Source organism: Heterocephalus glaber, unplaced genomic scaffold (assembly GCF_053883595.1).
Source record: "Heterocephalus glaber isolate CG9 unplaced genomic scaffold, H.glaber_assembly_v1.0 deba00001579, whole genome shotgun sequence".
NCBI classification, from domain to species: Eukaryota; Metazoa; Chordata; class Mammalia; order Rodentia; family Bathyergidae; genus Heterocephalus; species Heterocephalus glaber.
In genome coordinates, this window is record NW_028258360.1 from 11,706,971 (window position 1) to 11,734,692 (window position 27,722).

Here is a 27,722-nt window from a genome sequence, read left to right on the forward strand (position 1 = left end):
AATAAAAAGTATTACCCCAGTCTAGAAACATTACTGGATCTCAAATACTGAGTTAGATGATTGTTTAAGCTCAGTAATATTTGGAAATTGGAGAGGGAAGACCCACAGGTAGACTGAAAGCAGTGCTTGTCTTTTTTTTTTTAAGACAGGGTCTCACCATGTAGTTCAGGCTGACCCTGAACTCACCACAGTCCTCCTGCCTCGCCTCTTGAGTGCTGGGATTACAGGCATGCACCACCACATCCTGCTGTGAAACCAGTTTAAAAAAAAAAAGATATTTAAAAACCAAGTTCAGTGGTGCACACCTGAAATCCCAGCTATGCTAAGGGATGAGGCAGGAGGATCAGAAATTTGAGGCCAGCCTAGGCAACTTAGCAAGACCTTGCCTCAAAAAGGACTGGAGGGGCCGGGGGTTTAGCTCAGTGGTTTCGCCACCTGCTGCGCAAGTGCAAGGACCCGAGTTCGATCCCTGGTACCAAAAAAAAAAAAAAAAAAGCGGACTGGGAATGTAGTTCAGCATTCCCTGGGTTCAAACCCTGTACTGCAAACAATAGATATGTATTCTTTGTCTATTAAAATATTTTATCTGACAGCCACATTTTCCTACTTTTTATCACAGAGGTCAGCAGAGCTGCTGATCAGCATAACTGGTGTTTCTGAACTGAACTGGTTGAAACTGTGTCTTAGTTACTTTTCTTTTTGCTGGGACAAAGTACCCAGCACCACAAGTTAAAGAAGGAAAGGTTTATTTCAGTCCATAGTTGGCTGGCTGCAAGGCAGGGCAGCATAACAAAGGGGCATCACAGAGGAGAAAGCGTTAATGGTGTGGCAGGCAGAAGGCAGCACAGTAACATGCAGCAGCAGCCTGCCTTCTCTTGCTTTATATTCCATCCAGGTTACAAGCCTATTGATTGGTGCCACCCATACCCAGGGTGGGGCTTTCCTTTATCCACATCTTTAATCCCAGTATCACATCCTTAATCCTCATTCACACACCCTAAACCCTAACCCTTCAAAACTCCAACTCTATGACCACGTGAAGCTTTGGAGGGATATCTAGATACAAGCCATTACACAGTGGATTCTTCCACTCAACCTTATCACAGGAGTCTTTCTGCTTGGCTTCCTTCAGACTGGCAGCAGCCAAAGCTTATAAACCTCTTTGCAGCTTTGTGAAGCTCTTCCCAGAAGCTTCTGCTGCCTCTGGGGGCTCTACGCAGGTTGCTGGTCTCCAGAACTCTTGAAGTAGTCCCTGGTGTTACTGGCCCATAGTACCCAAGATGATAACCCCGAGTAGATGCACAGAACCCCCGAGTGATGGTGTATCGTACTGGGACCTGTGCTGTTCCTTAGACATGCTCTTTTGTGCCCTTCATGGCCCTGCTTGAGAACTTCCACAGTAATGACGGGCAAAGTCCTCTGGGATTACCCCAAGTTTTAAGTCTGAAGGCCAGAGCAAATATCCTGGAGTCTGGGACAGCTGTAGGTGTCTTGGCAACCGTCCCCCTGCACTTGGGAGAAGCATTTATTTGCTTGACAGCTCCTGCGTCCCCGGGAAAGTGCTGGGGCTGATGGTGGGAGGACATCGCAGCAGGAGATGCTGCCTGGCTGCCCCAGGCCACCGACGCACCAGTGAGGGGGGAAGGGGGTGTGACAGCTGACAGATCGCGCCCCCTTCCAGCTGCGGAGAAAAGGGTGGAGCCTTATCTGTCTCTGTAAGTGAAAAATTCAGCCAATGTAAATAAAAATGTGAGGAATTAGTAAAGAATATGGGATACAAACTATTCTAAGTGCTGCCTGTATGTAAAAGAAACAGCTATGAACTCTTAGCGCTGCTCGGGTTATTCAGAGCCTCAGACCCGGGCAGCCTTGCCCTGCGCCTGCGGACGTCCATCGCCGGGGGCGGGGTAGCAGCTCGGTTATCGCGAGGCTTCGTTCTGTCGCGGGACGGGGACGGGATGAGGTCGGAGGAGACCTTCGGAGGTCTGAGTGCGGTGGTTACTGCTCAGAGTCCAGGCGGGCGGGAGAAGCTGTCGGCGGCGGAGGTCCAGTTCCACCGGGAATCTCCGCGGCGAGAACCTCGGACACCACCAGCGTCGTCCGGCTCTGGAGGAGGGACCGTCAAACCTCGCGAGGAGAAGAGGACGGTTCTGAGCAAGGTGGGGGCGGGGCGCGGTTCCCGGCTGCCAGGGCACCGGAGCGGGGGTGGGCTGGGTGACTCGCCGGTTTTGCCCCAGGTGGTCCTGCGGCGGCTGCCCCCCGGCCTCACTAAGGAGCAGCTGGAGGAGCAGCTGCGCCCGCTGCCCGCTCACGACTACTTCGAGGTGGCCGGCGCGGACCGCAGGTGAGGGCTCCGTGGGTCAGGGGCGGGCGGGAAGCGGTCGCGACCTCATCCCGAGCCGGTCCCGGCCTTTGTACGGAGGTGTCGTGAGTCTACTGCGTGCCGGTCCAGTTTGGAGGACCAGGTGCCACGCACGCCCCAGCACGGTTCGCCAGGGAAGGCCCAGGGGTGCCCCCCTGCGGCTCCACCGCCCTGTGTCCTGCTCCTCCAGACCCCGCAGACCAGGCCGGCAGTCAGCGGCCGGGGACAGGTCAGCTAGAACTCAGGGACTTGAAGGATATTTCTTTTTAAATATAATTTGTGGTAGCTATAGAAACTTACCTTTGGAATAACTGCAGTCAAAGGAAAATATTATTGCTATTAAACATAGGTATGGTTAATAATACAGATGGCTTTTGAGTGGCTTATGGTTAGAAACCCGAGACAGCGAGGACAGGCGTAGATTGGGTCGTACCTCTCTCTAGTGGCTCCCAGCCCACCTTCCACTGACTGCCCTGCTGCTCGCTACTGAGTCCTGCCCTAGTGGATTGGTGACCGTGAGCTGGCCTCAGTCTTCTGCAGACCTCAGGCAGGGTGCTACAGGAATACAGAAGTTCCAAGGGAGCATCGTTTGCCACGTCTAGATCCAAACCAGGCTAGTTCCAGCCGTGAGGCTGCACGGATGATCTTCAAATAACCCTGCCTTGAACTTTAGCCCTGTACGATAAAGAAGCTGACCTAAATTGTCTCTCCCAAGTAATTAAAAGACCTCAGTTAATGGCTTATGTTTTTATTTTTTTATGTTTTTCCTACAGAATATCCAAGTTATAATTGAGAGTCGATTATTTGGTATGAAGATTTTTTTTCTGAAGTAGTTTGTTGTGTCCAGAAAAGAAGGGTAGTAAAGAAAGTAAAGGAGTTTTACAGCTTTCAACATTTTTTATTATCTTGTATTTCAGCCTTTATCCTCATCTCTACTCAAGAGCATACATTAATTTTAGGAATCCTGATGACATCCTTCTGTTCAGAGATCGTTTTGATGGATATGTCTTCATGAGCAGTAAAGGTTGGCTCAATGGTTGTTAAACTCTTTGATCACTGTCTCTAAGTATACCTTATTAATGAAATTTAGCTGGAATATTTGTGAGTTTTATTTTCAGACATCTAAAGATCACAAGTTTCAGTTGTTCCTATGTTATGTACTCATGTTAAAAATTAATATTATAAATCAGAGAATTCAAGAAATACTTCGTGATGACATAGTTGTATTATTGTTGCAGTGAAATTTTTCATATACGTGTGTTGTAAACTTTACATTTTGTATTCCAAGGATAATTTTACCTGCAATTGATAGAGATTGTCTAAAATGTATTATACACTTAAGAGCTGTGTCTTCCTGAATAGAGCACTCTTTGTCATTGTATATGTCTTGATGATGCCATGGGAGAGGGAGTTGAAATCGCCAACATCAGTCCTTGATGGTTTAAGCATTGGGCTCTACTTCCTTATACTTCCTGGGACCTGCTTTTTTTTGGTACTGGGGATTGAACTCAGGACCTTACAGCGGAACCACTGAGCTAAATCCCCGGCCAGGATCTGCTTTTGATATTGCTCTTTCTCCCTTCTGGTCAGACTGTCCTCCTTATGGTCTGTTGAGTCTGTAAACCTCCTGCAGCAGGTTGCTTTCTGGCACCCACCAGTCAGCCTCTTGCCCCATCCCCCCATACTGATCACTGATCTCCTGCTCCACCAAGGGATTACAAACTAGAGAAAGTTGTTAGAATGAATAAGCTAAAGGCCAAGACATAGTATCTGTGTAACAGCAAGTTTTAACACTTGAACTAGATGTTTGTGTGGATGGCTCAGTGCTGTATTAACAAAATCTACCATCATTTCCCTTTTGAAGTGTGCAGTTCAGTGATGCTAAGTATATTCACCTTGTGCCAGTGTCTTCAAAGCTCATCCATGTTGCAACATTTACGGAGTTTTGTTTTTAAAGCCTAGTCTATCATATGCATAAACCGTATTTTGCTTGTCCGTTCATCTGTCAGTGGACACTTGGCTTTCTTCCAAATCTTAGCTTTTGTGAATACTGCTGCTGTAAAAATGGGTGTACAAATAAGTCTTTGAGAACCTGCTTTTAGTTCATTTGGATTTATACCCAGAGATAGGATTGGTGGGAAATATGGTAATTCCATTTTTAATTTTTTGAGAAACCACCATATGTTTCCCATGCTAGCTCTACTATTTTGCATAATTTATATTCTTAACAGTAGTGGGCAAGTAGCCCAACTGCTCCACATTCCTACCAACACTTGTTATTGTCTGTTTTCTTTTTGTTGTAAGTTCTGAAACCAGGGAGTGTATCAGGTGCTGTTTAATACTTACATACCATATACTGGCCATTGTAGGTATAGCAGGGAGTTGACACTGTCCCTGCCATGTTTTCCTAGAGCCCTGTTTTCCTCCTCATTCTTGATTTCACTCTAGACAGTTGAAGTTAGCACAAAAACATGTTCCAGATAAATGAGGGTTATAACACCCTAGTCACCCAACCATTACTAACAATGTTAAAAATGTTTAGTCAGTGGGTTTGGTATATAGGTAGACACATTCCATCTGTTTGCCCTGGATTTAACAACAAAATCAGGTTGTTTTGGTTTTTTTGTTGTTTGTTTTGTTTTGTTTTTTGTTTTTTGAGACAGGGTCTCACTATATAGCCCACGCTGGCCTCAAACTCACAGCAGTCCTCCTGCCTCAGCCTCCCAAGTGCTGGGATTACAGGTGTGTACTCCCACACCCAGCACAAAATCAGTTTTAACTGCTTTCTTTCTCCACCTTTTTATTTGGAACAAATCTTTCATGGAATGTGGTATGTGCCTATGAAGCCTCACCCCCTTTTAGCCCTGTGTCTCTTTTAAGCAAAGTAATTTCCCTGAACTTGTATGACAGATAATTAAATTAACACTTTAAAATTTTTAAAAAATTAAAGAAAACTGACAAAAGATATTCAGGTGATAGTTTGGGAGAGAGGTAGGAAGGTCAGGTTTACTGAGGTGTCAACCATGAGTGGTAAAAGCCACTTTTTAAATTGAGTGGTCTGATGGTTTGAACGTGTTTAGTCAGTAACCACCACATGAAGGTCATTTTTTTTAATAAATATGGCTCCTCCTATCATTGGCTCATCTTTTAAGTCTGGAATTTGCCTTTGTCATCATCATGCATCATCCTTAAGTAAGTTAAATCGTTATTTTCCAAAGTGAACATAGTAGAATTTCAGAATGGTTTTTGGGATGTGTCTTGGTAAAGGCCTGGAGTATCCTGCCGTGGTAGAGTTTGCTCCATTCCAGAAGATAGTCAGGAGGAAGCTGAAGAAGAGAGACAGCAAGACGGGGGGCATTGAAGACGGTGAGCCCTTCTTAAGTAGATTAAATACACTCGTCATGTATTATTCCTTCCTTATAGTTGGGGAAGAATATATATTTTTAAATTTTCTCTTTTAAATTTATAGATCCAGAGTATAAACAGTTTTTAGAAACTTACAGCATGGAAGAAGAGAGAACCAGTGCCAACCCTGAAATTCTTCTGGGAGAGATAGAGGCAAAGACGAGAGAACTTGTTGGTCTGTTTTGCTCATTTCTTCTCTTTATGAAAATATTTTATTTATAAGAGTATGCATTTATTTCTTATTTTCCATGATAATGGTTATAGGCTTGGCAGAAAATCAGTGTTTTCCAGTTTTAACAGAAGGGTGGCAGGATGGGGAAGTATTTCTGAGCCTTTATTGGTGGGTGCAGAGTGTCTGAGTCTTCTGCACCGTTTCCAAGTGCAGTCTTCCTGGAGGGCAGCGGCACGCCCGTGACTGCTGTGTCTGGCTGTCTCTGGAGGGAACTGTGCCACACAGCTGAGTGTGGTCTTTGCAAACCGTGGTTGTGGGTGGGGCTCAGGACCCCATGGGGATGAAGGGCCTTGCTTAAGTATAAAGCTGCCTTCCTGCTGTTTAGCCCCCTGAAAAAGCCAAACCAACCAGTGGAGAAACCCAGCCAAGGCATGGAATCTGATTTGAATTCAGCCCTTGAATCCACCCAAAGTAGTGTACTTTAGAAATGTTTGAACATTATCTAGCATGTGTTTGTTGTTCCCAAAACACCTTTATCCTTCACCAGCCAGACTCCTTAGTTTAGTCCCAAATGGCTCATGGAGCCTCCCTTCCTGTGTAGTCTTGCTGGACACTGGGCCTCTCCTTAAGGCCTTGGTGCTCTGCCCCTCAAGGCAGTGTCCAGCACCCATCAAGACTTGTCAGATGTGAGAGCCACAGTGTTTATAGTTGATCTTTATTTATTTATTTATTTTTGTCCAGAGGTTGAACTTGGGACCTTGCGCCTGCAAGGCAGACAGCATCGGAACCACTGAGCCAAATCCCTGGCCCTATAGTTTATCTTATCTGTTGATCTCCCTCCATGTAAATTCCCTTCTTACTTGAGTGTTCTGTTTCCCTTGTGGAACTGTATTTTCACCTTTGTAGTCAGCGCAGAGAAGCTTGGGAATCAAGTAAATGATTGTTAAATAAGCAGACAGTCTGGAGCTTTGTAGGAGCAGAATGTGAGCTGATGTATGATACCTGGTGTCAGCTGGGTGAGAGGCCCAAATTTGTTCCAGGGAGTGACACCTGCTGATTTGTGTCTTTCTATCATTGCTCCATCCATGATGGATTTCAAATGTGGAGATGAGGTGGGGCCTGGTGAGAGACTCTTGCTCTCCCTGATGAGGCTGCTGCTTAAGGCTGACAGGTGTGGAATATACAGTAAGTCCTCGACTTAAGAACATAAACTTTCACAGGTGTACTATATAAGACTCACTTTGTCAGCTTACAAATGAATCCAACGTAAAAACAGTTCTCCCAGAACAGAACTCATTCATAAGTCGGGGACTTACTGTACTCTGGAGGTGGAATAGACAAGGAAGGTGGATGGATTGCTTGTGGAAAGTTAGGGACAGAAGGAATTAAAGACTCCGTGACTTGAGCAGAATGATGGCTTGCACCACCATACTGATGTACGGAGGATGAGGAGAGATAGTATTGGGGCAAAATCAAGATTTCTCTTCAGAACATGTTAAATTTTAGAGGAGCTGAAAAAAAGCAAATTAGATGTTCTTTACAGAACTTGCCTTCCTGCCCCTCTTGTCTCTCTCTGGTTAAATGTCCCTGTGCAGGCACTTCCCCTTTGCTAGTCAGGCTGCAGCTACAGTCCTGTGGAGAGGCCTCTGTTCCTGTCCTCCCAGCTGGCACACCGCTCTCAGTGCCTGCTGTGCAGATGGCACTGCATAAATGCAAGTCGAAGTCGTGCATGGGACATGGACCCCATGACCCCAGCGTGAGAAGTTCATTCATTCCAGGACTAGGCCTTAGAGCCTGGCTTCTGTTAAGATTGAATCTTCTTCACTTGTGGCCTTCAGTGGAGTCTTAGAAGCAGCCACGACATATGAGGATTAAATAGAATCTTTTTAAATAAATAGAATCTTAATAAACTCGTATTGGCAGGAACTAACGTTGAGCTATCCAGGGGCTTCGAAGCAAGCAGACCTGAGACTTGGTGGTCACATAGCCTCAGCAAGCCCCATTGCCTTCCTGAACCTTTTAGATTTTTGTAAGATGGTAAGTGAGGAGCATGCTGTAGGTAGAGATGGTTATTCCTTTTATTAGATTAGCATTATATTACATGATGGTGCATATTCCATCTAATACATAATACACTTTTATGGTATGTAAAAACACTTCTTATAGAGGGTCTCCTTGACTCTTCCTGTGAATCCCGGAGGGAACCTGGTGGGGGTCTCATAGAAGAGGAAGGAACACAGCTGTAGTTTAGCCAAGGTGGTTCCTGGTTGACAAGTTCAGGCCTTCCACAGATCAGAGAGGATTTTCCTGTTATGAAGGGTAAATGCTTAACTTTTGCCAGTGGGCTAAACTCACCCTGAGCCAGAATTCATGGTCAACACAGTGGGGCCACTCCATGTGAGTAGTTCTCGACCACTGCATCTGCCATGAAATGGGCATCTGACCCATGTTCACTCTTCCCATTTGACATGTGAAGTCAGAGTGTTTGGGGTCACATGGCCAGGGCTCTTTTAATTCCTCATTAGTTTCTGACCCTCATACTTCTGGAATTGCCATGCATGTTCAGGTACATCCATGGATTCTTCCCAGCCTCTAATCTGGGATCTTAAAGACCCACAAAGCAGGCCCAGACCATGTCCCACCTCTCACCCACATCCTCACACTTGGGGAACTTTCCTGGTCCCTCTGAGCAGCAGCACCTGTGGGGCCTGCAGCATGTGTTGGCACCCGACATCCAGATCAGATCGGAGAGGTCATTTTTATATCAATAATAGTAAAAATGTATTTTCTAAAATAAAAGTAAAATGTGTGAATCTCATACACATGATGTCCAAAATGTATTATAATTCTTAGAATTACCTTCAAAGCATTAATACATAGACACTTTATAAAATACATTAAAATTTCACTTATACATAAACTCTTTAAGTATATAAGGTTATTAAATATACTTCATTTGTTGTATTTTTATGAGATTTATTCAAATTTTAAGAAATTTGTGAATGTGGTAATTAATAGAGAAATAACTACAATAGTAGCTAATATTGAGAGTGTATTTTGTGTCAATATTGTACTGTTTTATATTTAGCACAGGTTTTAATGTAACAATCAGTTCATTTCACATTACTTTAATCCATATTTTATAATAAAACAATACAAATCCTTGAAAATTTTACAACTGTAGGCTCACATTCAGTTTTTGTCTATGAGCCTCACCCTTTAAAAGCTATGTTATATATTGCTGGGGATTTAGCTCAGTGGTGCTGCTGCCTGCCTTGCAGGGAGAAGGTCCTAAGTTCAATCCCTGATACCAAAAAAAAAAAGCTATGTTGTATCAACAGTAGATATAATGACATGACACTTAAATATGGAATGATGAAGCTTGAGTTAGGGTTTGTGGAAATACTGATTCCACAAGTGGAATTGGTCATCTTTTAACCAACAGTGCCATATGGAGTCCTTTTCCAAAGTGCAGTCTGTAGAGTTTTTCTTTGTATACAAGTTGAATATTCCTTATCTGAAATAGTTGGGACCAGAAATGTTTTAGATTTAGGATTTTTTTGTCGACTTTGGAATATTTGCATGTATGTAATGAGATATCTTGGGGATGGGACCCTGTTCTAACCACAAAATCCATTTGTGTTTCGTGTACACCTTAAACACATAGCCTGAAGGCAGTTCTGTACAATATTTTTAGTGTACTTGTATTTTGACTGTGATGTATCACATGAGGTCAGGTATGGAATTTTCCATTTGTAGCATCATATTGACAGTCAAAAGTTTGGGATTTTGGAGCATTTCAGAATTCTGATTTTTGAATTAGGATACTCAGCCTGTATTATCAGAAATGCAAGAATGCACATTGCTTGAAACAGTTGTCTAGAAAGTAAAAAAGGAAGAAATTCCCAGAATATGTGCTAAATCAAAGTGAATGTATAATTGTCATTTAATGATTTCTGCCGAAGTATAAGGAAATATTCAAAACATTTGAGAAGTTGCACACATTGTACTCATTTTACTTTGTCATTCCCTTAAGAATCAAGAATATATGTTTGTTGGCCCAAGGATTTAGCTCAGTGGGACTGTGCCTGCCTCGAAAGCACAACGTCCTGAGTTCAGTCCCCGGTATCAAAAACAAACAAAAAAGAATATATGTTTGTCATGTACAGAATTGTTGAAATCTCCAAATTACTTGAGTTTATTGTAATGGAATAAGAACTCCCCTGGGTACAATATTCATATAATTTTTTTTTTTTTGGCACCAGGGATCGAACTCAGGGCCTTGCACTTGCCAAGTAGGCGCAGTGCCACTGAGCTACGTCCCCAGCCCCATATGAATTTTTTTTTTTTTTTTTTTTTGGTACCTGGGATCGAACTCGGGTCCTTGCGCTTGTGAGGCAGGCGGCGGAACCACTGAGCTAAATCCCCGGTCCCCCATATGAATTTTTAAAGCAACAGTCTTTTCTAATTATTTTAAATTAAATTGAAAACAAATATTTACAATAGAGAAATTTCATTTCAGAAGTTACATTTACATATAACATTGCAACTTTTGTGTTTTAGCTAGAAGAACCACACCTCTTTTGGACTATATTAAAAACAGAAAATTAGAAAAGCAGGTAGGTCTGGCATTTCACCTAGTGAATATCCTTCCTGTACCTGCTGTTTCCATCCAGAAAATGTATGTAACTGCTTGTCTGTACCTTTAGAGAATTCGAGAAGAGAAGCGAGAAGAACGAAGGAGGAGGGAGTTAGAAAAGAAACGCTTGCAGGAGGAGGAAAAAAGAAAAAGACGAGAAGAAGAAAGCTACAGGAGGAAAGAGGCAGATAAACAAAAGACAACTATGGAGACAGAAGTGAGGATAAAGGTAATTTGGAAAAAAATTCCGATTTTTGTTGTTGTTTTTGCCAAAATTGCTGTGCTTATTATGTCTCTTAGGTCTTTCACCTCTTTAGAATTTAAAGAGCACTTTCAGTTAGTCTCATCTGTTGCTGTGATAGCCCCTTCTTTCCATTGTACAGCCGCAGTTTTCAGGCTGTTCCCAGGGCTGTAGGTTCCTGGAGCAGTGAGGACTAGGGTGGAGGGGCACCATCCGCCCTGCGTGAAGTGCGGCACCAACGGAGAAGCTCCACATTTGAACGCCACCTGCTGAACACCTGCTTGCAGGTGTTCCTTTAAAGAAAAATTGTCCTGGCTGGACATGCACTCAGAAATACTGCCCGCCCAGCCATTCTGTGAGCTGCCTTAGGGTGGGGCCTCACCCTGTGTTCACTGGCCCCTGCGACCAGTGCGCTCCTTCGGGTGTCGTAAGGGGCTTTTCTAACGGGTATTGACCAGAACTGCCATGAGCCCTTCCCTTCTCAGGACCTCATCAAACCCAGGCTTTAGCCCAGTATGAACTTACCTCATTCCACAGAGGATTGTGAGCACTTTGTAGGGCTTCAAGAGAATTACATAATAGAAAGACAAAATATAGAAAATATCAGGACTTAGGGAAAAGGTAATGTGCCACAAATTAGTTTCTGGTATTCTCAGCAGTCAAAAACAGCAACATGCGTCCTGTGGGTTAGAAAAGAACTTTCTGAACTCTATCCCCAGAAGCACGCCGTCATCTGTATCAGGACTTGCTAGCTTCTGCTGCAGTAACGGGTAGTCCCAACATCCCACTGGCTCAGGCCATTTGCTGTTCTATGATTGTCCCCTGTGCCAGTGGGGTGTTGCTTACAGGGGTCTCCTGGTTACCTGAGCCGATGGAGACTTTGTTTTAGCATGGCCTCCACCCTCTTTACAATGAGAAATGTGTAACTTGGCAAACTGCACATGAGCTCTTAAAGATTTCCCATGGAACTGACATGTGTTGCTTCTACCCACATCTGAGTGGCCTAAACAAGTCACCTGGCCACATAACTTCAGAAGGAAAGCCTGAAACATCTGATGAAAGCAGTATCACTGATTTAATTTCCAAGAACGTAAGAGCATGTGTGCAAGAAACACTTCATGAAAGGTGTGGGACAGCAGCTAGGGAATGTTGCGCATGTCCACTGAGTGCACGATGCACAGGTAAACTGCTTGTTCCCAAGCAGCTACCCAAAGTAGTTTCTTTTAAGTTGGTTTGAGTAAGAATTTGGTACAAATCAAAGTTGTTTTAAAATTGCATGCTCCAGTAGTAACATTGATGAAATTGAGGAACCCAACCAAGTGCAAGGACAGATCCATAGGTGAAGCAGAGGTTTTTACAGGAAGCCACTCAGCAGTGTTTTTTTGTTTGTCTAGGCTTACATAAGTTTGCAAACATCACTCACCATAGGAACTGTTATTCATTCCTGTGACAAACACAGTCCTTTGGAAGATAGCTAATGAAACAAAACCTTACTATTACAGGGAAGGTCTTTGTCGCTATAAAAACTCAACTCGGTCATGTCATAATGAGGAACAAATAGGAATACTTTTGGCCAATCTTCCTTTCTGGACATAGCATACAAATAGTTTCTAACCTTCTCATTTACTTTTCTGAACAAGAAGTACTAGCTAACCTAGAATCTGATGCTGTATATTCTACAACTCACTGTTCTCAACAGCTTTTCTATTTCAAGTTTTTCTGAACCACTGAAACTTGTAGGCTAAAATTTCAGCTATAAGTAGGATTTAAAGTATTTGGAGTGTAGTGTTTTATTTTTACATGTCTGATAGTGGTATTAGAATCCAAAATAAGCCAAAAACTAAAACAAATTTGAGTCTAAAAATCCTGGGTCCTTCACGTAGCAAATAAAGTCGGTGAAGGAAGGGTAAAGCAGACCCTCAGGCTTCTGTCTTGAGGACCGCCTGGTGTGATGGGCGCGTGAGAGACTCTGACCTCGCAGGTCACTGGACCCTACATTGAGCTTTCTTTTTCCTTTACAGTGCTGGAGATTGAACATAACACTTAGCTTCTAATAAGCTGTGTCCAGTTTGAACGTCTCTGATTTGCAAATCGTCTGAGGAATTTAAACTTTTAAAAACCTGAAAAATAAGATCTGTGGAGAAATGACAGAAGAACTTGTACCAGTAGCATAAGGTTGGAGAGGCATAGAGTTACTGTGACTAGCGAAGAGAAATCCAGCACGTGGACAGCAGCCCTGCTGTTTGTGTCCTCCAAGGACTCTGAAACTGAGCAGGGAGCCTAAGTAGGAAGTTAGGTTACCAAGCTACACACAGAATCCCTGGGTATGTAATGGTGACAGTCTGGAAAAACTGTGATCTTTTTCATGAAGCTCTTTAAAAGGTGTGTGGCTTGCTTGTATGAAGGATGACTGGTAACACACACGAGCATTGCACACGTGAGCTGGATAGGAAGCTCCTGGCTCAGCAGCCTTGCATCGCACACCTGAGCCTGCAGCCCTGTCTCCTTTGTCTCTCCCCAGCTTATGTCCAGCTGTTCCTGCCGGCTTTACCTTTCCTAAACACATGGCTGTTTCTACCCCTTTGCCCAGCTCTGCCCATGGCTCTTCTCATCTCTTTTTGGTTTCCATCTTATCTCCATAGTCCCCTTGGCCCACATTTCTCCTTCTGTATTCTGGTTCACTGTATAGTCATAGCATCTGGTGCTGCCTGAGCTTCTCTTGTTCTTCCTCACCCTGTGGCCACTAACATCTTGGCCAGAATGTCCAGTGTGTTCCTTCAGTGCAGCAGGTGTCTGCCTCACTCAGCTGTGCTTCTAGTAACCAACACAGGTCTCAGCCCTGGGTTCCTGGAACACAGCTGAGACTCTTGGAATCTGCAAAGTGATGAATGTCTTGCTGGCCTTGACAGCATCAGGCTGGAGACTGGGTGCCAGAAAGACAAGGTAGGATTAAAAGGTTGAGACTTTTCTGCCTCATTCCAGCTCCCTTCCAGAGTTTCTGAAGACAGTCAGTTGCCAGTGGCCAGTAACTTAAACATGCCCATGTGGTGAAACCTCCAGAGATAAACTTAGATGGGGCTTCCAGGTTGGCAAACACATGGAGTTGCCGTTGCCGAGAAAGTTAACATCAGGGACTTGCTCCCTCAAGTCCCAAACCTCAGTCTGAATAACTCCTCTATTTGGCTGTTCTGGGTTGTACCCTTTATAATAAACCAGTAATAGAAAGTAAAGTACGTCCCTGAATTCTGTGAGCCATAGCACACTGTCAGACCCACAGGGACCAGGGTCCCCACAGAAGCCCTGGAACAGGGCAGTCTAAGGCTGAGGCTTCACAGATGGGGTCTGACCCAGACTCAGTACCTGGTGTCGGGGTGTTGTGAGTGAAAAGAGCCGCACAGAATCACCAGTGGGTCCAGTAGAGCTGCTGCCTTGGTTGGAACTTGCATTTTAGGTCATGCTTCTGGGCAGTGGAGTAGAAGGCAGTGCGCACTTGATGAGTGACACCGTCTTGCATTGGGAGCGGGCTGGCTCCGTGGAGTATGTGAATAGTCTGGCTCTGTGTGTTCCCTTTTATGAGGGTGGGCAGAATTCTCCAGAAGTGCACCTTCCACTTTTTTTTTTTTTTGGTATCGGGGATTGAACTCGCGTCCTTGCGCTTGCGCAGCAGGCGGGGAAACCACTGAGCTAAATCCCTGGCCCTCACCTTCCACTTTTGTACAAACAAGTTCTAGCAGACTTGGCCATGGAGACCTGCAGAAACCCAGATGCAGACGTCAGAAGTGTCAGAGCAGCTTGCTATTTATGTCTCAAGGAACAGAAAAATGTTTAGAAAACTATAAGCTATCATAAAGATCATCAATGTAAAAGAACCTTAAAAGTTTTTGTTTACCTTTTAACAAAAATGATACTTGTTTATTTTGGAAAAAGCCATAGCTCAGCGGTGGCAAACCTGTGGCACACATGTCACAGCAGGCTGTTTGTTACCATTGAAAGCTCCAAAAGGTTCACATCACTACCATAGATAAATGGAAAGAATCGCCTGAGCCCTGCCCCTAATGATGATCCCTGTCAGCAGTGTTGCAGAGTGTACTGCACATAGCTTTGTATTTGCAGATGCATCTCCCATGATACCCTGAGATTTTTTTTTCAGTTCTAGGGATTGAACCCAGGGCCTTACACATGCTAGACAAGCAGTCTACCATTGAGCTATATCCCCAGCCCTTTTTTTGTTTGAGACAGGATCTTGCCAAATTGTCCATACTGTCTTCCAGCTTACATCCTCCTGGCTCAACCTCCTGAGTTGCTGGCTTGTGTGTTCTTTTATTAACTGTTAAGGGCATCTTTTCATTACATTGTCATATATGGTTTTCATAACTACAGAATATTTCATTAAATGTTCTGCTATGTATTAAACCAAAAATCTATTTTTTGAACCTTTAGTTTAATTCTTTTGTTATTCAAACATTTGGGCTTAATATTGGTATATATTTTCATTATTTAACAATCTTTATAATGTGTTCTTTGGTGATATTTTACTAACATTGTAATTTCTCAGCTTCTTAAGAAACCAGAAAAGGAAGAGGAACCAGACACAGAAAAACAAAAAGAAAGAGGCGAGGAAGTCAGCATTGGAGATGGAGAACAGGAAACCTGTGCCCCCTGCACCTTCGTGAGAGCCAGGCCTTCAGAGAGCCCAGTAGGGGTGCCCAGGGAGAAGTGAGTGCACCTTCTGCTGCCCTGAGGCATACGAGTGTGTGTGCCTCCCGATGTTCTAGGATCTGAGGATTGCCTCAGGATGTGCCCGCACATGTTTACTTTGCTTCTCATCAGTTGTACCAGGAGCCTAGTCAATGTTGAGCTCGCGGTGTCAGGTTTCCTGTTCCTCCTCCTCCCCAGCCCTGTCTTGGGCCCCCTTCCTGCACCTTCTCTTCCTTCATCATGACCTGCACCAGTCTGTCATTTTCTTCTGTCTTGAGTTTTGTGCCCTTCGGCTCTGCCACCCTTCCTGCATAATTATCTGCATAGTTGTAAATTTGAGAACCCAGTCCGAGGGGCAGCCAGCTTTTTGTGGTAGACAAGCAAAACTTCAGTGCTGTGGTTCTCCTTGGCCTTGCCTTCTGCTGGTCTTGCCTTGTTTATTCCCTTTGTCAGCTTGCAGCGTGCCTGTGGAACTCTGCGTCCGTGATGGGAAGACACAGCCATCCCTGCTGGCTGGGCTGATGAGAACCCAGCCCTGTACCCTAACCCCACCTCCAGCACGTGTAGCCGGGCTTGCTGCTGACCAGCCTTCTGCCACGTGCTGCATCCTGGCACAGGTGTCCCTGGCACTCAGGGCTGCACTGCTTGGGGGGAGGGGGGAGTCACAGGGTGTCTCAGAATCACAGACTCTTTCCCTCTTCTCAGGGGTTTTGGTTTATTGCTTTGTAAAATGTATACATGATTATGGGTTCCTTTTAGCCGAGTGATGTATGCTGTGCTGTTTCAGTGCCATTGCTTGGTAGAGCAGTGCCTGTTGCTGTCTTGGTGGCCTGGAGTCCTGCTGGACTTGGTGATCCTCCCTGTCCTCACCACAGGTCTGTGGTGTCTGAGCCACAAGTGGTGTGTGAGGACTTTGCCCGTGATTCACGGAGGCAAAGCTCCAAGAGCCCAGTGAGCTAAGCAGCCATCTATGTACTCTTCTTTAATAGTGTGATATATGCAGAAATCCGTCTGGCATCATTACCCTTCCGTTAATTTAGCAGAAAAATTAAGAATTTAAGCTGTTAGGGCTGCATTGTGGCGGGCAGAGTCTGAGCACCTAGGAAAGTCCCTAAGCGTTGCTAGTCCCATTCACTTCAGCTGTAGAAGGATGGCTGTGTTTACTTTCTGTGTGGTCACTTATCATTTGTATTGACTCACAGGTCCCATGATGACAATGACAAAGAGCAGAGGGACATGGAGAGAAGAATCCAAGGACCTGAAACACCAGAATGCCACTCAGATGATGTTAGAAAGCACAGTGGTCACTCTGAGTTTGACAGATTTCCTAGAAGGAATGAAGATGAGCTGAGATGGAGGAGAGGGATTCATCCAAGACAGAGGGAAGAAGAAGAGCCAGGATGGGGGCATCCCTGTGGGGACAGCAGAGAGCCCTGCCAGGGAGCAGGAAGGGGCCTGCAGCCCGGCACTCGGAAGGGAGCGCCCAGGAAGTAGGGCCCTGTAATCCACTTGTCTGCGCCCTGAGTGGGCACTGTGCTTCTGCAGGTTCACAACCACTGTTTCCAAACAAATTCTCTTATTAAATCAGGTAGGAATCTGTCTGGGTGTGTTGAGGTCCAGGATTGTGCCCTGACTCGGTCACCCACGTGGCCTCTGACAGTTTCTGGACCTCTTCATTGGCCAGTGTCTCTTCGGCATTTTCACTCATGCAGTCTACCCCAAGTCTGGAGGCAGCCCCAGGGTAAACCTGCCATCACCTGCTCTCAGAAGCAAGTTGTTTCTCACCAAGAAGAGTATTTTATTTAGTATAAAGCTAGAATTTTATAGTCTACTTATGAATGAGATTATAACATCTACCCTTAAGTTAGTAAGGAAAATATAACATCCTGTGGATCCTCCTTTGTTATTGACCACGAGCACTTAAAGCCTGTTCTGCTCAGGTGGGAACACCATGCAGGGTTCCCACTGAACCAGGCCAATAGATTTTTCTTTCCAAAGTTTGAAGTTTACTTTTTCTTTTTCTTATTTATTTATTTATTTTTTTGGTATGGTACTAGGCATTGAACTTGGGACCTTGCACTTGCAAGGCAGGTGCCAGAACCACTGAGCTAACTCCCCAGCCCTGAAGTTTACTTTTGTCCGCTCACATTTTCCCAGAGTATGGCTGGTGCCGTTACTCCTGAGGCCAGTTTCCACACTGGGAGCTATGTCTGTCCTCTACATGATTGTGGCATCTTAAGAATGTAGGGCCTTGGGCCGAGGATTTAGCTCAGTGGTTCCTCTGCCTGCCCTACAAGCACAAAGACCTGAGTTCAATCCCCAGTACCAAAAACAAAGAACAACAATGAAAAAGAATGTAGGGCCAGGGATTTAGCTCAGTAGTTCCGTCACCTGCCTCGAAAGCACAAGGACCCAAGTTTGACCCCCGGTACCAAAAAAAAAAAAAGAATGTAGTGTGAACGAGAACACAGTGTGACCCCCTCAACCAACTGTCCTCCCTCGCTGACTCTCTTCAGACCCACCCTGGCTGCTGTGCGTGGATGGTGTTCATGGATAACCTGTCCAGGAAAGGCCAAGAGAGCCTTCGGGCCTTCACCAGTAACCCACAGTCTCCGTTAACCACAGGGAACAGTCATGTTTGCAAGGCCACGTCTCTTTCACCCTCCTTTGTGTTTGAACAGCAGTGGGTGGTTTGGGTGCCCACAGACCTCTAAGTGGGGCCCATAAGGACTCCTCCTGCCTGACAGCAAGGCACTGTGGAGTAACTGCTTCCATGAGGCCTGGCAAGGAGTGTGTTCAGGATCAGACTGTACCTCCATCTGAGGACACAGCCCTTCGGGTTGGGGGAGGCAACCTGATGGGGCTGCACACATATCCCAGGAATAGTCAAGGTGAGTGGAATATCTTAGAGAAAGTGGACCGACCCATAGGTTTCCTGGCGGGTGCACTTGGGCTCTCGCGGTGGCTGGGAAGGATGATGCAGGGAGCGTGAATTGGGCTCCTGTGCAGGATAAAGCTGACTTGGACTTAAATGTCCACCAGAAATAAACTACAGCCTGAACCATAGTGCAGCCATCATGGGCTTCATTTTGTCCTACACCTGGCAAGGAAGGGAACACTGGGGAGCTTCTGTTCCCCTCTGTGGTGAATCTCATTTCAGTGTCTTAGCCTGAGAAGCAGGGATGGTGTTCACCTTGGGCTGCAGGGGTCATGTCATTCATACCCAAGCAGTTTGTTTTCTGGTTTTCCTGTCTTTAAAACTAAGGCCATGTAGGGCCGGGGATTTAGCTCAGTGGTTTTAACACCTGCTGCACAAGCGCAAGGACCTGAGTTCGATCCCCAGTACCAAAAAAAAAAAAAACTAAGGCCACGTCAGAGACTAACATGAAGTGTTAAGTAGAGCTGCTTGATCTCGTTAACACATTAGTAGTAAACAATGAAGTTTATTTTCAGAACGATATTCCAGAGCTGCAAGGTTTTTTTTTTAAACATAATTCATCTTAATTAAATCCACCACTGTCCCAAATGACAGACATTTGCTGTGTATTCTACCTGTACTGAAAGGTGGTCAATTATGCCTCCAACATGCACAGGACCACCTTCCCAGCAGTGCACACCCCTTGGCAGCCCTCACTCCTTGGGTGCCAGCCTGTTGTCTGGGAGCTGTCTGGCCCTCTAGAGGGACTTGGTCTCCGACGGGAATGGAGATATCTAGGGGCTGTGATGGCTTTGGTTCCACCAGGCCGGCAGACACCGGCCCCACTGGCCCCTCCACACACATGCATTCAGCTTGCAGTAGAGATGGGTCCTGGCCAGCCTGAGAGCCACGACAGGACCAGAGAACATGGCACTACTCATTGATGTCAGCAAAAGAGAACTCGGAGGGAAATGGATCCTGAGTGTAGGAGTCCAGAGGAGAAAGGACTGCTGGCTTGGGCTGGATGTGTGGATAGCTTATTGGTCTAAATATCGGAGGGGAGTTCTCATTGCTTTCTCAGTTGGTTAAAAGCAGCCCTGACTTGGGTGGCACATGAGGCTAAGATGCCAAAATTTCCCATCAAACAGGGTTAGGGACGCTGGGATGAACTAAATGCTACTTTCTTGACTCCAAGGGCCGAATCTCTCCCCAAAATACACCAGTGAGGAAACCTCAGTGTCTTTGAAAATGCTTTAGTGCAATTAAAATGGGCTGCTTGTAGGTTGAAAAATGCCCCTAAAGGACATCCACATGCTAATCCCTGGGACCTACAGCAAAGGATCTTGGCAGATTAAGTTGATTATCCTAGGTTGTCCAGGTCAGCCACACGAGGGAGGAGGAGAGCGGCTTGCTGTCTTGTCCATTGACACCTGCAGCCACTAGTCAGAGAAGCAGGAAATGGGTTCTCCCCAGCCCAGAAGGGGCACAGCTCTGCGAGACTGAATCAGTCTTCTGACCTCCACAGTTACTACTTCAAGCACCTTTCCCTTTAAAAAAATATATATCTACAGTCTTTATTTTTGTGGTACTGGGGATTAAACTCAGGGCCTTTGCACTGAACTATATTCACACCCACACCCCCTAGACAAAGCCTCACTGAGTTGCCTGGGGTGGACTTGAACTTGTGACCCTGCTGCCTCAGCCTCCTGGAGTGCTGGGATTCCAGGCATGCACTACCATGTTCCCCCCTTTTAAGTCCCTAAATCTGTAGCAACTTGTACAGCATCTCCTAATACAGTTTCCCTAATTGGAGAAAAAAATCTAGGATTGAGTCAAAACCAGCAAGATTACCATTGTCATCAGAATGGCCTAGCTCCCATGTTTGATTACTGATTTCAGAGTACTGGGGTGAAAGAGAAGAACTGCCCACTAAATTCCTACTTGATTTGCACAGCTAAAATCCATTTCAGGTCTGGGTTCTATAGGCCTGGCTTGAGCATCCATGAAAGAGACATGGCCCTTCAACCAATTTCTAGACAAGAATAAATCCACAGACACCCTTAATAGGAAAGTAGAACCCTCCAAGGATATACGGATGTGCACTGCTGAGACAGGGAGAAGAGCAAGGACAAGGGAGCTACAAGAAGCCACAGAGACAACTAGAAAAGCAGACAGCAAGCACAACTGTCAAAGGATCAGGAAGCCAACACGTAGAAGTCCGGGAGCCCCCCACAAGGCCCCCAGGCAAGTACAAAACCAAAGTTACCCTGACCTGATCCAACCTCACCTGCATTGCAGGTTTGACCCCCTGCTTGTGGGCTTCAGGTGTCACAACGTTTGAAAGACCTTGCATGGTCAAAAACTTCCCCTCCCAACGGGCAGGCCCAGTCAGGCACCCCAGCAGCCAGCCCCAAGTGTGGGCCCGGTCATAACCCTAGGACCTTAACAGACTCTGTGCCTGCTGCTGTTGGGGCAGGAGCTCCTCTCACTAGCCCGCTCACACCCTGTGGAGTGTACTTTTGACTCTTTGACTTGGAGTAAATATTATTCGTGTTACTCCTTCTGAGTGTCCTGCCCTCTATCTGATAATACTGTGACTTCCTCCTACAGGTGTTTACCTCATGTTGGCAAATCACACAGCTTGGTAATATATTCGGTGACAAGGCTGCATCATTCTTGTAGTCAGCACCTCAGCTCCCTGAGCAACCACGGACTTGACAGTTCCATGCAGAAGGACCAGTGGGGTGTCACAGTGGTATCCAGACTAGGGCTGACACTGCTGTGAGTCTGGATGGTCTGCAGTGGTTGTGCCATGGATAGCTGGTGCCACCTGCTCCCCTTCTGTTAGTAGCCACCAGAAGGTAGTTCCTTCCTGTGTCCGGTGCAAGGATGCCACCTCTGTCTCCACGTCTGCCTTCCTGTGGTTCTATTGTGCCTCTGCCCCTGGCTCCTTGCTCTCATACTTGCAGCAAGAACATCCCACAGGAGCGTTCCCAAAATGCAACCCCTCCAGCCACCAGGCCTTTTGTGACAGGCATACCCGTACGGTGCCTGGCTACACCTGTGTGTGGACACGGGCAGAGGCTACTCCCTCCCTGGACTCCCTCCACAGGTGCCTGGCTCCCTAGGAAAGTCTCAGGCCTTTGCTGAACTGTTGCCTACCTTTGGGGCTCACAAGCATGCCAGACCAGCTGCACTGTTTGCTTCCTATCCCAGAGCCTGTGCTGTTCCACCCTCACACATGCCCACCCAGTGAACAGACCAAGACACCCCTCACTAAGTCTCTCCTGGTGATACCACTGGGCAGGACCAGGGCTGACTGCTTGAGCTTCTGTGAGCCATCCCTGGTGCCAGATAGAGGATCTACTGTCAGCAGCCTCCCCTGAGCTACTGCACACCACAACTGGGCAGGCCCTCGGCTCCCTTACAACCCCCATTCAACGCATCTGAGGCTCAGGAATGAAAGGATGAAGGAGCAGCTGTGGCTGCCTGGTGCACAAGTGTCTAGGACATCCTGAATTTGTGCTGTGCACACACTCAGAGCTCCCTTCTGCTGTCAGCCAGGCACTTGCTGTGCTGCTGCTTATTCAGCAGGAAATTTCTGTGGGTTTTCCTCAGTTCTCCTGGGAGGGTCATTTCTTGTGTCAAACAGAGAGAAACCATCCATGACTTTCAAATACCCTGCTCACAGAAGCCTACCACAGAGTCCAAAGAGAGCCCCAGAAACAAGTCCAGAAGTAGCCTGGCTCAGCCATACCAAAGCGGGCACCAAAACCCTCATTGTCAACATTTGGAATACAGAAGGGATCTGGCTGAATCCTTTGGGCAGGCTGCTAGTACTAGTGTGACACAGTCCTGAGGGAGGTTTGCAGAGGGTCCAGGGCTAACCGTGAGCAGGACCTGTCCATGGCCCGGGCGGGGTGGGGTGGGGGTGGTGCTTGGCCCAGGAAGCTACACTGAGTTGGCCAACAGCAAAACTGCCAGGCTCAACTCTGGACTAGGAATCACACTGCACATATTGTGGCATGGAGTGTAAGCTGTGTCTGACTTTCTCCCTTTCCCCAGCCCCCAGAAGATGGTGGAGAAGCCAAATGCAGCAGGTTCTGAGCAGGAAAGCACAGGTTGGGCTTGGCCAGGAGCTTGTCCCAGTTCGGGCCAGCGTGGGGCAGTGGTTCCCTGACACTTGGCCCTCAAGGCCCTTGCTCCTGCGTCTCTCAAAGAAATGTTCATATTTCAGTTTTACATAATTGTATCCTGAGGGTTTTTCTATTTCCTTGACAGAAAAACGTGTATATTTTTATACAGCAAGTTGGTGATAATGTTGAAGCTGGTGAGGATCCGTTACATTACTCTCTTTTGGAAGGAAATTTTGTTTCAGGTAGATGGGGATGTTTTCCCAATTGGTTCATCTTTTGGTGAATGGAATGAAAACTTGAATACATTTTCCTAGTATAATAAGGCAGCTTTGGACAATTCCAGTTTTCCATTTTTATTTATTTAATTGCTAAGAGACCTTGTTTACATTGTAAAAAGGAACAGAAATTGTTATATTAATACCTCTTAATTTTAAAATTTCCTTCAAGTTATGTGTCAAAATGTTTATAGTTCTCTAAAATCAAAAATTACTTATAATGGCATAATAATTCTAATAATTCTGATTTTATTGAAAGCAAAGAATTATCAATTACCTGACTCTATTGAAAGGGTTTTAACCACCAGAGTCATCCAGTTTCTCAGTTCTGAGAAAGGTGTCTAGGACTGTCAACTAACTTAACCAAACCTGCAGCTCTTTTCTGTTGGTGAACAGTTTAACCCAATAAACTCAGACAGGGTTGGGGCCACAAGAATCAGAGAAGTAACTTCAATACATACTTGCCAGTACTACTTTTTGTTTGTTTTTTGAAGACAAAGTCTCGCTTTGTAGCCCAGGCTGGCCTTGAACTTGTGGCGATCCTCCTGCCTCAGCCTCCAAGTGCTGAGATTACAGTTATGTGGCAGCCACCATGCTTGCCTTAGTATTACATTTTTTTGGTAAATAATTTAATGATAATAGAAGATTCATTTCTTTAAACACAATATTTCAAGTTCTATTTTTGTCTGCAGTATAGATCTGAAATGGTACAAACTGTACCCTAATATTGAACCACAAATTAACCAAACAATAAAAAAATTGTTTGTCTTTCCATTCTTCACTTCCAATTGCTTCAGACTTACTATTGGAAATATTAAGTTAAATCCTTAATGGACTGTCTGAGAACAGATCTGCCAACTGGGCTGCCTGGGACCAGCCCCTAGGTACCACGCAGGGGACTCTAAGCAGTTTCCTTCCTGCTAGCAGGGAACTATTTTTCCTATTTTACTCCAATTCTGGCCTGGTCAGTTGAAGCACTACCAAGTAGCCACTGACATTTAATTATGGAGAGAGGAGTAAAGTAGAAAAATAGTTTTCTTGTAAAGAAAAAGTAAAGTGAGGCTCTGAGAGGCTGAGGGAGGAAAACTGCAAGCCTGAACCCAGCCTGGGCAACTTAGTGATTTAATGAGACCCTGTCTCAATAAAGAGCTGGGGATGGAGCTCAGTGCAGAGGCCGTGGGTCCATCTGCAGTACCTCTAAAAAAAAATGAAGAAGAAAGAAAGAGTAAACAGAGGACCAGCTATAGCTCAAGCATCCTTGCCCGGAAGTACATAGCTCTTAGCCCTCCACACTTGGCAGCACCTTGCTTTACTGACCTATGGCTCCTGGCACACTGGCTAAGAGTTGCCAGAGGCTCGACAGATTACTAGGACTACATTTTGAAAGAGTGTTTAAATGTATGTTTTGCCAAAGCTGTGGATTGTAGATTTAATTCATCCAATCTCTGAAAAATAGTTCCCATGTAATCTTTGTCAGTTAATCCTTATCAATGCAATCAGCCAAATCAGGCTTATTTTCTCAAAAAAGTTTAACTTTATTATCAAATAGTATGACATTTATATCTCAAAATGAGACTTTGCTATTTTAAAATATGAACACATCTGGTGAATATTACAGGCAGTAAGTCAAAATCAAAATTATACTGCTCTAGTAGAACAGTCCGTGCTTTATTACAAATATAGAACAATGCAATAGAAAGGTAGCTAAGCATTTGAGTTACCCATGAAGCAAGCAACATAATAGTGCGAGTTATATATTGTCAGTGTGTGTGTATGTCAGTATGTAAAATCTAGCTTGGGGATTCTGGGGATAATGAAATAAGATTAATTTTAAAACTCATAAATAAGTACTTTAGTTTTGTTTTATATCCTGACCAAACAATTTGTATGCATTTAATAAAAAATTAAAGTATGTACTACTGTTCGGTAACTGACATATAATTTTGTTTCTTAATTAGTGGGAGGAGGAAATAATAAAGTACTTAATTGGACAAAGAATGACATAATTCAGGAAACATATTTGATTTAAAAATCTTTTAACTATCTGAATGATTACTGCAGACTTATCAGGGAGAAATCCCGTAAGATTTTCCCTGCAGGTTTGTGGAATGGACTTGGGAGGAATTCGAGTTGAGTTTTGCAACAAGCTTACTTCAGGCTCTTGCCAAAGCCACAAGCCTGTCTCAGCTTCTCCTTTGATCAATTCACTTCTTAATAAGATCTGAGAAAACTTTGAGGTGTTCATTGTATGTAAAAGTCATGTTTTTAGCTTTATGAAAAATCATTCTCTTTTTTTACATCATCTTAATATATTAAAGTACTGAAAATCATTCTTTAATTTTATACTCAAGTGCTTAACTGTTTCTCTTAATCTGACTGGGTTCCTGGTCTCCTCCTTCTTCCCCTTCCCCTTCCCCTCCCCCTTCTTCTTCTTTTTCTCTTCCCCTGCCCCATCCTTTTCCTTCTTTTCTTCTTTTTTGAGACAGGGTCTATGTAGTTCTGGATGGCCTTGAATTCATTACTTAGTCCATGGTGGCTTCAAACTGGTGTTAATCTTCCTGCCTCAGCCAGCCAAGTGCTAGGATGCCAGGCATGTAGCACCAAGCCTGGCATGATCTTCATCCCATGAAGCAGGTATCATCTTGAAGCTGGAAACTCTGAGGACCCCAGACAGACCACTCTTAACACAAAGATAGGAGCAAAAGCGACTTGCAATGCTGATGGCTCATTGAGTCACTCCTATCAGTCTTGAGAGCCCTGAATAGAAATTTGTTCTTTATGTAGCTCTTTTTACATCTACAAGGCTTACTTTCTTTTCTTTTTTTTTGTATATCCTTTTATTGGTACATTTTAGGTGTACAATATAATGACATTCATCATTGGAGATATGTACCTTTACATACTCTCTTGGTTCTTATTTTCTCCCCCTCCCCCTGCCCTCCCTTCAACCCCTCCATCCCTCCCTATTTACAAAGTACGAGGCTTACTTTCATTCGAGTTTCTCTGAGAATATAGCAAGCAGGACTTACACAAAAAAGAGCAGCAGGTGTGTGTGTGGGGGGAGCAAAGAGTTCTTGGTGACAGATTACAGAAATTGTCATGGCTACTCAGGTATATTCCACAAAGAGTGTAGTTACCTAGTTAACCCATAGTTGCCTATTAACACACTTAACCCATGGTCACCCAATTCCATACAAAGGGATGGCCTCCTCTCATTCTGAGGCATGTTGGCAGTGGGCCATTTGAATGCCAAGATCACAGATTAGTGAGTGAAAAAGATGGATTCTTACCTCATTTCTGGCTGTGCCAAATCACTGGTCCTGTCATTGTGTTACCCTTGAGCCTAAATGCTAACCTACTTCCAGCTTACTAAAGGAATAGCCTAGCAATGTGGATAGCCCTTCTTAAACTCAAGAAATTCCCAATGTATCATTTGTATGAGCTGTAACGTCATGGTACCTTCTGCTTGCCTGAGAACAATCCTGTCTGGAGTTCCCTTGCTGTCTGAGGTGGGCTTAGCAGGCCGAGAATCATACATATGGATGGAGGTTCCATGAGTGAAGTAGTCAGAGTCCCTTGGTGTCTAGGTCACCTGCTGGAGCAACCTTAAACTCTCTTAATGAGTCTCAGGAGGTTATGTGCAGAGGTGGCTACCAGGGCATGTGCTTTGAGAGCAGGAGTAGGACTACTAGCTGCCCTAGAGATCCCTAGCTGTGAATCCTGCTCCCCACCCTCTCTCAGGAGGCTTCTGTGGGAGAAGGGAACTTGGGAAGAGCGGGGTGGGAGGGGGGGCATCCCCACGGGAGCTTGCAAGAACTGTGGCTGGCCACTCCCTACCTTCTGAGTGTTTAGGACACGAAGGTTCTCTTCTGTCCTCCCTCACCTGGAGCTCAGTCTCTTCCAGGTGAATGTTGAGCAAATATTTAGAGAATACCACCTTACAGGGAGCCCAACTCTTAGCCCCCTGGGCACCCATGTGACTCAATCAGGCAGTTTCAGTCCTCTCCCTCCCTACGTCTGGACAGATGGAATTTAAAGAATTGTGCCCTCATCCCCAGGTTAAAAACTGCATCATATTTTTGTTAAAACCGTGTTATTAGGACATTTCTTCATCACAGCCAGCAATTCATAATTTTCAGCCCCTTTCCCTCGTAACAGACTAATGAGGTGGATGATATTATTCCCATTTTAAAGACAAAGAAAGTAAGGCAAGAGAGGTGAGGTGCTCTCCTGTGTGGAAGGCAGTGCTTCACATCCCATGAGGCAATTTCTCTTGCTACAGCCCCAGCAGGGCAGGGAGGGCTTGGAGTGATGTGGTTCATAATGCTGGCTCTCAATCATAGCTGTCTTTAGGAGGACTGAGAGCTCCATACACCTGGCAGGCCTGTGCTCGGCCTCAGAGACTTTACTGGCTTGACTGGAGTGGGCCAGGGACTGATGTGTTCAAAGGCTCCAGGCTATCCAATGTGCAGGGCTGAAGACCACCAATGTGTGACATGATCTCCATAAGGGAATGCTGGGTAGCACCTTTGGAAAATTTTATATTTCAGAAATAGGACACACCAGTCTCTGCCTTCTAGAAGCTCCTGCTCTGGAGGGAGACATAGGACTCTGTTGGGGCCAGCAAAGTGGGGGAGGAGGGAGAAGGCTTCTTTCATGAAAAAATGGCTTTGACCAGGACCCAGCCTTGCTTCTGCAGTGACAGCAGGAAGGGCATTGGTACCACATCTGTGAAGTCGGATGCTACTCCCTACTTGCTAAGCTCAGGTGCCAGGAGAGGATCTACCATCATTATTTTCAGGGCAGTTGCAAGTTGGCTCTTCACCACTTAGGGATTTGATAGCAGGGTCTGTTATGGCTTGTATCTAGATGTCACC

At 45.2% G+C, this 27,722-nt stretch overlaps 2 protein-coding genes across 3 annotated transcripts in view; both read left to right on the top strand.

The window, feature by feature from the left end:
* Cdc16 (cell division cycle 16) overlaps positions 1 to 2,145 on the top strand; it is a 34,868-nt gene extending 32,723 nt beyond the window's left edge. Inside the window, exon 20 of the transcript XR_001184330.3 lies at positions 2,010 to 2,145. The gene's annotated coding sequence lies outside the window, so the exon portion shown is untranslated. The remainder of the gene's footprint in view (positions 1 to 2,009) is intronic.
* Positions 1,916 to 17,517, top strand: Upf3a (UPF3A regulator of nonsense mediated mRNA decay). Of its 2 annotated transcripts, XM_004921142.4 has the most exons (9): positions 1,916 to 2,159; positions 2,238 to 2,344; positions 3,280 to 3,386; positions 5,630 to 5,728; positions 5,832 to 5,942; positions 10,503 to 10,558; positions 10,649 to 10,807; positions 15,375 to 15,535; positions 16,720 to 17,517. In XM_004921142.4, the coding sequence occupies exons 1-9, from the start codon at positions 1,959 to 1,961 to the stop codon at positions 17,009 to 17,011; spliced, it is 1,293 nt and encodes a 430-aa protein (XP_004921199.2). In that variant the 5' UTR covers positions 1,916 to 1,958; the 3' UTR covers positions 17,012 to 17,517. The 2 variants fall into 2 exon arrangements, with proteins under 2 accessions (XP_004921199.2, XP_087049319.1); XM_087193193.1 differs by lacking the exon at positions 5,630 to 5,728.
* The last annotated feature ends 10,205 nt before the right edge of the window (positions 17,518 to 27,722 follow it).

Excerpts from the sequence above, each read along its gene's own strand:
- Upf3a (XM_004921142.4), top strand. The coding sequence starts at position 1,959 with ATGAGGTCGGAGGAGACCTTCGGAGGTCTGAGTGCGGTGGTTACTGCT. Across the intron at positions 3,387-5,629 it reads TGTCTTCATGAGCAGTAAAG|GCCTGGAGTATCCTGCCGTG; the intron begins GTTGGCTCAATG and ends GTCTTGGTAAAG. Across the intron at positions 15,536-16,719 it reads GTAGGGGTGCCCAGGGAGAA|GTCCCATGATGACAATGACA; the intron begins GTGAGTGCACCT and ends ATTGACTCACAG.